This window comes from Buceros rhinoceros, unplaced genomic scaffold, assembly GCF_000710305.1.
Source record: "Buceros rhinoceros silvestris isolate BGI_N320 unplaced genomic scaffold, ASM71030v1 scaffold5326, whole genome shotgun sequence".
Classification (NCBI taxonomy): domain Eukaryota; kingdom Metazoa; phylum Chordata; class Aves; order Bucerotiformes; family Bucerotidae; genus Buceros; species Buceros rhinoceros.
Genome location: NW_010419204.1, coordinates 28,305 through 38,392, shown reverse-complemented (window position 1 = coordinate 38,392; position 10,088 = coordinate 28,305). Strand labels below are relative to the sequence as shown.

General features: G+C 46.3%; 1 protein-coding gene across 1 annotated transcript in view; it reads right to left on the bottom strand.

Annotated features, from left to right (window-relative positions):
* The window catches only part of TRPC5 (transient receptor potential cation channel, subfamily C, member 5), a 58,804-nt gene extending 49,082 nt beyond the window's left edge, over positions 1-9,722 (bottom strand). The window contains exon 1 of the mRNA XM_010138805.1: positions 9,345-9,722. Within this exon, the coding sequence (XP_010137107.1) occupies positions 9,345-9,722 (378 nt within the window). The remainder of the gene's footprint in view (positions 1-9,344) is intronic.
* Positions 9,723-10,088: the final 366 nt, after the last annotated feature.

Below are 10,088 nucleotides of genomic sequence, written 5' to 3'. Positions count from 1 at the left end.
CAGGAATACGAGCTAGCCAGAGCCCACCGTTGTTTAGAGAAGACCAGTGTTGTGCCATGAGCAATTGCACCCTCTCCTGGTTATGACTCCTCATCTGCGTAAGGACGGTTGTGCAGTTCCTTGTAGTCACAGCTCAGATGTGATGTCACACGAGCTCTATCACACGGCCATCTCTCCAGGTTTTGTCCTATGCTTACGCAGCCTGGGGCCAGCTGAATAATGACACTTGACAGTTAAAACAAACAAGAGATGAAAGTTCAGGACTATGACAAACCCAGACAGTAACGAAGTTGCTGAAGTGGCATAAGTGACATCAGAACCTGGCTCACAGCATGTCACGGATCTCCCAGAGCCCTGCCACGATGCAGAGGTTTCCCGGCTGCTTGCTGGATCTGTTTCCTGAGCCCCTGCGATACCTTCTGAGCCCAGGAGGTCTGGTATTGCTGCAGGAGAGTAAATGGAATTGTCTCCTGAAGTTTGGGTAGACAGACTGTTCATGTATGCCTGAAGCTGCGTTTTTTCCCCATTTGGAAACATAAAATGCTGTTTATCCATTTTTTCACCTTTCTTCATTACCATTTTAAGAGTTTCTCTGTGGTAGAGGCAGTGTTTGGGGGGAAAAAACAAAGATTAAACCCTAACAATGTTTAACGTTGCTTTTAGGTTTGGAAATGAATTTTGTTAGAGCTTAATCCTGTAAATCTCCTAATGACGCTAAAGGCCTTGGAACATTGCTGCACCTTGGATATTTCTTCGTTTTATGGATACACTTTCTCCTGACAGCAAGAATGCTGAGCCGAAGACAGCGCTGGAGATCCGCAGGCTCTGCCTTTGAGGTAATCTTTGGTTTATTATGGCTGCTCTTTTTCTAATATTTTCCAGGATTTATTCCGGGAGGGAAGAGTTGCCCAGCTTTTTAATTCGTTTTATCTGGTCTCTGTATTTTTGTTAGTGGTAACAAGGACAAGATGTGCTAATATAGGCTAACAATCAGGATAGCTATAGCCTTTTATGTCGTCTTTGTACATAATGTCTCTATTTCCTGTAATTTATTACTGTGTGCAGAGGAGAGATGTTTCATTAAGTTTAGATGAGGTAATATGTTGCTAACAGGGCTTGAAAAGGGAGGGCTTTGTGATAGGGAGAGGTGGGGTTGTGTTCCTATTCAATCACATTCCTTCAAAAAAGAAAATAATCGGATTCGATCGTAAGGCAGCATCGGAGAGGAGCGAGTGACTGCATCTGGAGCCAGCTCAGCGCTGTCAGGCGTAGCACAAAACAATCTTGATGCTCACAGACCAGGAGGCTGCGTTTCTCCCCATCGTGACTATTACGCTGTGCTTTTGGCGTTATACTAACCGAGAGGATGCTGCGGCTTCCAAAAAGACCCCAGGGTTTGCGATGGCAAACCTAGGCAGGTGACGGGAGAAAAAAATCTGTGTGGTTGTGATCTTCCCTTATTACCACTTAGGCAGCAACTTCCTTTGTTCCTTCTAATGCTAAGAGTTCAAAACATCTAGCTAATGATATGCTCCTCATGCTTCAGAGGCTGCCTCCAACTCATCATCTGTCTGCCTGAAGAGCACTTAAGTGGAGCACACAAGCCCTCTTGCACTGCCTTGAATTAAGCACCAACCACGCGCGTGATCCTGAGCCTCTTGCAGGCTCGAGCGCTTTTCCAAGGTGTTCTCCCAAGGCAACGCCAGAGCGCAGACCTTCAGTTGCAGCGTTCCCTTGCTGTGACAATGCAGGGATGAGCTGGGAGAATATTGTTTCCAGTCAATGCCTTTTTGACCCACCCCACCACCTTGTTGCCACCAAAAGACTCCCCGTCACAAGGTTAAACAAGCCATAAAGGTGCCCTTCTACTTCACCAACCCAAGTGCAGCTCTACCCAACAGACAGGTAAGGGCCAGGGAACTCCTACTGAACATCCTGCAGGGCTTTGTAGATCCCAGGACTTTGTTTCAGAGGAGCCTGTAATTTGTTACGTTCAATTTCCCCACACGAAGAAGGGTGGACGGCAAACTAGTCCCATTCACAGATGGTGGGTAGGTAATGAAATACGGTGGGGTTTTTTTTTTAAATGTAATGCCTTGATCAGTAGATCTATAGACAAACCAAAAGTTGAATCCCATGCACTCGCACTCCTGCCTGAAAACACCCTGCACAGCGTGCTGAACGCAGGCGAGCGCGAAGATCACTCCCACAAATTAATAAAGACAATTCCCTGGGAAGCAGCTCGCACGGCAGCGCATTCCTGACTTCTCCACCTGTCTATATGTTAAATTACAAGCATGACATGATTGTGCATGCTGTGATGCAGTTCTTGGCCTGACCCCACTTGCTCTCCTCGGAACAAATAACAGATTTATGCTGGCCCAGGAGAAGGAGCCAGTGACTTATTTGCCACTGCCGGAGCTTTGCAGCTTGCGAGCACAACCTTGATGCTACTCGTCAGGTCTATGCAACCCAAGTCCTTCGTTTCCCCTCACACCTTGCAGATTTAAGATTATTTGGGGAGGAAGGCAGTGGGGAGGGAGGAGAGAAATTCCCAGTTAAATGTAATAATTAACTGAAGTGGTCTTTGATTTCTCTTGTTTAGTTTAATTAGATAGAATTCATTTTGAAGGCAGCCGCCAGTGTCAAAGGCACGTTAACTATAGCTGTGTATTATTGCTGCATCAATAAAAATAATGAAAAGCCTGGATGCTAGCAGAGCCGTTAGGCTTTGAGCAGTAACAGCTAGCTTCCTGGTTTCAGATGCAATCTCTCTTCCTTACTGTGCCTTTCAAATATTTTCGTACTGAGAACTTGTGGCCAGTTTTTCTCAACTGCTCCTACTCTTCAGAACCTGCTGTTGCTCAGAGTGTATCTAAGAGGTTCAGCCTTCCCCTCCCCTCCGGACCTCTCCTATTAAGATGAAAATGGCTGGGTGGAGTCATAGTGAAGGGCACAGGATCTGAGGCGAGTCCCTCCACCAGCCTGATACCTCTCTGTTACTGTGGTCAACAGAACGAGAACACATCGCGCCTACAGACTTCCTTGATTCAGATGCTGAGGTTTCAGCAACACCACCCTGAGCTAGCCCAATGTTTTAAACCTGGGGAAGAACATAAATATCGCTGGGATGCAACGGTTAACGCTGCAGAAGGGCCCCACAGATCCACCTGCGCATTGGGCTTGCTTTGATCGCTTTGTTGTACCTGGCCAAACAAGCTCCAGCCCTGTCTGTGATGTTCCAGAAAAAGACAGAGCATCTACTGACGCCACGTAAGCAAGGCATTTTTTTTCGGCCTCTGTGTGAGTGATCTCCCCACATCCACCCTCAGCTTACAGGTTAGGAGCTAGTGCTGCAAGGCTTAGCAGTTTTAGCAGGGAACTCCATGAGTCTTTCACCTCTAGAAGAAGCATAAACCTGCTGAAGGAGACAGGATAACGTTTCTCTCTGCTACAAACCCCAGATCCTTTGGTCCTCTGTGCGCTTTGCCTGCAGGTGAGCCAGATCCACATGGGCAACACGAGCTGCTTCTAAAACTCTTCTCTTTCTAATTGCCTGCAGAATCTAGCTTTTATATCTCAAGATAATCTGGCAACTGATCTGCTGCCTTTGACTTCTGAAGTCCTGCCAGTGAAGCACAGGGCTGACAGCGCTGGCAGGGAGCTCGGACATCTAACAAGTATCAGCAAATCTGCAGAAATGAAGGGCCATTGGTGGCAAGAGCTAAACTTTGCACAGGACTCGGCACACAGGACAAAGAACCTCCTCGAGTGGGAAGATTAAGCCAAACTACATCGTATCAAGAAAGTGACTGGATTTGGGCAAGGATAAAATGGTTTAATGCAACATATAATTTCTGGGTCACAGAAGATTGTCTCTAGGCTGTTGATCTCTGGTATTTACAAAAAGATTAAGGCAGATTTTCACTCATCGGCTCATCTGAAAGAGGATTTTTGAGGTAAAATTTTAAGTTGTCTACTAGCATCAAGTGCAGCAACCATCCACCAGCAGGTACCTGAGGATTAGCAACCAGGACTGAAAACTTGGCTTTTATTCTCTGTAGTTTCCTCTTCACAACCATATTCTTCCAGGGTCTGTTTCTGCAAAGCTCCTTCTTTTGGAAGACATAAGAATCTGCTGAGATCTCACTGAGTCAGAAGGCCTTTGGATCGTTGAAATGAACTGAATCAGAGTCATAAATACTGAGATCCCTTTTGGTTTTATTCTCATTATTGAGGAATTGCATTTGTAGTCCCATCTGTGAACCAGATTAATTTGGGGCCATCTGCCATGAGCAAATTGCTAATTTTGGCAGATACCAGAGAGATGCCAGCATCACCCTTATGTAAACATTTGATGTCAGCTCTGATTGTTGTGAAGAAAACAGCTACCCGTAAAGGTGCTTGTGGCCACACCACGAATGCGTAGTGACTCAGGTGACTGACTGCAGCTTCTTAAGAACAGAAGGAGGGCTCAGCAGTCAGCACAGACCACGTCTGGTGCGCTGCAGCGAGGGAAAAACCGATGTGCAAACGGAGAGCACTACCCTGCGAGCTGTGCTGCGCCTTCAGTGGGGAACCGGCACCTCTTCACAGAATTCACACGAGATGCTATTAAGAAGATGCCTCTGAAGACCTCATCTGAGTCAAAGGGAAAATCCGTGCTGATTTCAGTCAGCTTCAAAATGTCTGGAGATACAACTATAACTACATGTGTATAAAAACGTGGATTTTCAGACATATATTTCCTGCTCTTTGCTGGTGCAGTTTAGGTGCAGACTGCAGCCTGGCTGAAAACCTAACCCACCACATAAATGTTTGTATAGTAAAAAAAAAACCAAACAAACCAAAACCCTGATATGATTTTTAGGGAAAAAAATGCAAAAACTCAGAAGATTGAATGGGTTGGGAGATGGAAGATTTTACTGGAAAGGAGAAATTTGTTCAACAGGTTTCACACACACATTCCCTTGCTCCTGTGGTAGTTGTGAATCAAGAAAATGAAGGAATTTCAAATTCCCTCTTAATTCCACGCCCACAGGACCCCAGCCAGGTCCCTGCTTTTGAATAGTGCAAAAAGTCTTGTTTTGCTGTGCGAAGCACGGACAGCTTTGCAGTTTAAGGTTCCTGCCCCTAGAGATGAGCCAGCTGACTCAACCAGCCTGGGCCAAATCTCCGCAGGAAGAGCAACGCCTGCATACCCTCCAGGTTTCGTGAATAATAGTTTGGTTTATTCCTTTTGATATTCATGAACAGGCTGCTGGCTTTCCAAATGTCTGTCATCTGTTTGGGAAAAACAAAGTATCCTGCGATTTCAGGAACCAATCAGCAAGACAAAGCAACCGACCAAAGTGAAGTATGTTTAAAATAAGAAGTTCCAATGATTAATTGGAGTAAATTGTGTAATATTGGGAAATAACAAGTGAACTTGTGAAAATCACAGAACTAGAAAAACGCTTTTGTCACAGAATCTGTTTTGAGCAGATAATTGAATTTTCCTTTATTTTCCTGAGAATTCAGCAATTAGTGCTGTGCCAGGTCCAGACCACGTCCCGCTGAGGTCAGCGAAGCTCCCACCTTGCTGGGGTGGGTGGGTGGGTGGGCAGGGCTGTCGTAGCCTGCAGCACCACGTGCTGTGCACGCAGGCATCTTCCTTCGCACTCTGGACCACACCTGCACACTGACAGAGGAAGAAGAAGTGAGAGTGCACCTCAGAGCATGGTGTGGCATATTTGAGGAGAGGTTGGCTCTGACCTGAAGAAGAGGACAGGACCTTTAAAGCCTGGGTGTTACCCTTTGCTGGGAGCAAAGCTTGCCAGCACACCTCTGTGGTCCTCCCATGGTAGTGCTTGCACCATGATGACTCTCTCACTGACCCCCAAATCGCACACAGTTGACGGAATCTTTCAAAACAGCTGTCATAGAGTTGTAACTGTTGAAGTCTCCCCACCTTTATCAAGAGACTCACAGAGCAGCACCCAAAACCATGGCTGGAAGTTCTCAGGATGGGGCAGAAGAGATTTGAGGAGAAACGTGAAGTTCCTAAAACAGCCCATGAACCTTGTTTGGCAGGAAACCTAAAAGGCAACACATTTACTCGAGCACATCGCTGTTCAGCACGCTCATCTATCATGTGCTTTGCAGCAGCCTTTAGAGAGAGGTGGTTCATGCTCCTGGCTCTCATATGCTCCACAGGTAAACAGAGTAATTTCTTCCTCTCCCGAGACACCGCTAACACGCACGGCTGCAGTCTGGGAGAAGTGGGTTGTTATAGTTACTGCCTATGACTTACCCCTGCCATTGTCATGGTATTTTCAGTAAATGGTGCTTAAACAGCAAAGGCTTGCGGAATAATGACTGCCTGCCGCTTAATAACAGGACACAAGCATCTCTGCCGCCCAATCTCTTCATCCAGTTCTCCCCGCCCCTGACATCATGAATGAGACCCCGATTCTCTTACACAACAAAGGTCACTTCTTATATTGGAATTATTTTTACTTCTGCTCCCTGGAAAGGTCACCATACAGAAAAGCAGAGCTCTTCCCCTCAGGCAGCTCTCGAGAGGCAGGTTTGGAGCTCCCAGGACACATCACCTTTCAGACGCTCTGTGGCTGGGGAGCAAAAGTGCTCTGCAGGTCAAGTCTGTAAGGGGCCACGGTTTTCCACCTTGTTTCGGGTGTATCTTTTGCTAGAGATGGTCACTGTCACCCCACAAGAGGCTGGAATAATGCAACCTGTAACATTTTTGGTAAAAAAAAAAAATTGTGGTACAACAATAAGGTTGTGGGAACGAGCGAAGATACGTGCCCATAAAATGGATTATGCTGAATGATGCTGCTCAGCTGCTTTTGAGATGCAAAGACAACAATTAGCTGAGCTGACGTGAACAGACGCAAATAGGAACAGCTCTGGATGCCTGGCAGTTAGAGAAACAAGAAACAAGACTTTGGTACAGAGTCAAATAACAACCTCCCAGAGGCAGACAGCAGGAAAACGGTAACTAAGAGGTTCTCAGGTGGACAAAGGTGATGGATGGAATATTTAAAGGAGAGCAAACAGAAGACGCTGCTTCTGCAGCTTTGTCCAGAGCACAGCGAAGACAAACAGCCCCTGGTTAGAAAGAGGCTGTTAGGGGGGATCGAGGAGCTGCCTTCACCCCGCTTTGTTGGGGCACACCGAACCTGGTGTAGGTGTAACGAGTAGAACATGCTGAACTGCCTGTCTCAGAAGTGCGGTGACACTATCTTACAGATCTCTCAGCCAGACAGAAACCGTTCCACGAAGTGTGAAATTCTGTTACTACTCAACCACAAAAGCAGGTTTTCCATGTTTTAGAATGTATAACTAGCTGATGAGGACCAAGCTGTGCTTATCTGATTTAGCACATGCTTTTTGTGAAGGCAATTAGGCTTGGCATTCCCAAAGGACTTTCTGAGAAAGGGTCCAGCAAAGATAATTTCTGAACAGGTCTTGATCCTGCTGTGGAATTAGTATCAGGAATTTGTCGTCAGAACCCCCTCCTCTGTTAGCTTTGTGATTCGACAGGCTAACCAGCTTTGTCCCAGCTTTGCTCAGCCGAGCACTGCGTCCCATTTAACGTTATACCGCTATCCATGAGTTAAATGTTAATTACCATCACTGCAAGAACAATCAGTGGAAGTCCAGTCCTGCTGCCCTCCACCAGCAAACACTTCCTGCAGCCTACAGAGGAGCCTGAACCGCAGCCAGGGAAACTAATCCTAGTTTAGGATCTTGCACCAAGCCAGGACTAGTCTAAAACATTCTGATGAAATCTGGTCTTGTAACAAACCTTGTAAATAAAGCTGAAGCTGGCACAGCATCTCTTCTCCCACACACATGTTCTCCTTCACGCTGTAAAGTTTGCAGCAGATACAAACCCAGCTACAGAAGGGTAGCTGCACACTGGCATAGCGATAAAGAAAATTAAACCAGACCTTCTGTGAAATATATCTCTGAACTAGCAACGCTGGAGCTGAATTTCAGCTGCAGTAAGGACGCAGTATTGCAGGGACCTCTGTCTCTACCCAGTTACGCCAGCAAGGCTGTGAGTTTGTATGGACATAATGTCCGGTATTCAAGAGATCTTACAGAAATCCACATGAATCCCATCACTTGCTTTCCACGGTTTTTCAGGAGAAATTCATCACTAACCTGCAGGAATTACTGGCAGTTCCTCACACTTCTGAAAAAAAAAAATCCTTTGCTATTCTACTTTCTGTCCTGTTGGCCTGTAGGACAGTCAAACCTTCTAGAAGACCAAGAAAAAAAAGGCTCACTCTCCATGAATGATCTGTATTTTGCTACTTACATTTTGTCAGACTAAATCATCGTACTAACATTTCAATTTTTAGGTCTTATAGAAGAGATTCTTCACCTCTAATGAGTGCTTAAACCACTCGTTAGAATCAGGTTGCTACAGCATGCAGAATGCTCCCCCTTCTAAGCTGAGCACTCTTGAGTGTTGTCAGGATTGATCCTGGTGTTTGCTTTGGCTACATAAAATAATCAGTGAGGATTTTCTAGGTTTTGAATGGTCCTTTCTAAGCATCCTAAGTCAACATGCAAAAACTGTCAATGGTCAGTAACGTCTACAAGCTACTGTGGTTATTGGCAGTGATATCGGCAAACCAAAAGAGAAAAGTTAGGGACAGTGTGACATGTGACAGCTGAAGTGACAGAATTCAGGCTCGTGCTTTTTCACCAAGATCCTCACGTAACTTCCTGACAGCTTTGTAGCTAAGGACCCTTCCTGAGCCACGGGGTTCTTTGCTCAGATACACAGCAGCTTGGCTCATGCTGCACCCTTAGGTCCTGCCGCAGCAGTTCTGATGTAGAGCTCTCTGGAGATGGAGACCACGACGATATGTCTGTCCCCTGGCAAGTACTGAAACCAAGCAGACTTGCTTGCTTGCCTTCAGTTATGTATAAGCTTGTGTGTTTTCAGGATTTACTTATGGAAAGCAACTCCACTTAATATCAGTACAACAGTGTGGCAATAGTTCATATTTATGGATTGTAATATAATTTCAGACAGCCCCAAATTCCTGTATAAAGTGCCCGTCTATAAATCAACCTATAAATCAGTACGTTCACAAACACTTAAGACTGAAAAGAACACTGAGTGAAATTGAAAATGCTGAGTGTTTAAGTCAGGCTGGGAAGTTATCACCCGAACAGGACTGTCCGCCTCTACCCTGGGCACGCAAAGCGATGGACCTGCGTTAAAGACTTTGTTTTACGACTCGTGCACGCACCTCTCCATGGAATACCACTCTCCTAACGCAGGATAATAGCGTAAAACTGACCTGGAACACTCGACTAACCTGTTTTTCACCACTCGGCTTCCTGTAATTCAGCAGCAGCTCCACAGCTCCCACCACCTCTTTCCGTATGGCATACAGCAGAGCGTCCCCCACGTAGACGCTGTGGCTCAACAGCAGCTCCATGATCTCCAGATTCTCATTCTCTATGGCTATTAAAAGGGCACTGCGACCAAGAGGATCCATACAGTTAATGTTGATGTTGTAGTAGATCTCCGCCTCTTGCAAGGCATGCTTCACGCTGGCATAGTCCCCCTTCTCCACAGCGCTGAGGTAGGCCTTCTCTTCCGCCGAGAGCTCTGCCTCTGCTCGCACGATCTGTAACGGGATCCGATCTCTGTACGGGGAGTAGTTCACCTTTTTGTAGTATAGCTGGGCCATTGTTCATAGTGACCGGGCAACCTACGGGGGAAGAAGAAGCGTGCGTAAGCGACAAAACAGACAAGCAACCCCTACCTATTCCTCACGGGGGCCAATTTCCAAAGGGCCGTCGTGGTAAAAGCTTCTGATCCCTTTTTAAGCTGTTTTATTCTCAACACGGTGACTGTAAGACCCCCTGAGCCACCCCAGTGAATGGGTACCTGAAGCAATAAGGGTTCCCCCCCTGCTCAGAGGAGGTGCACAGAGTGACAGACACTTGCTTTAAACACTATGCCATCGGCTTCTTTTCTCTGGCCAGAAGCCTGACCTTGTTGACAATTTATGGATAATCTAGCACACGTGCCAATAGAGGCATTTCGCATCTTT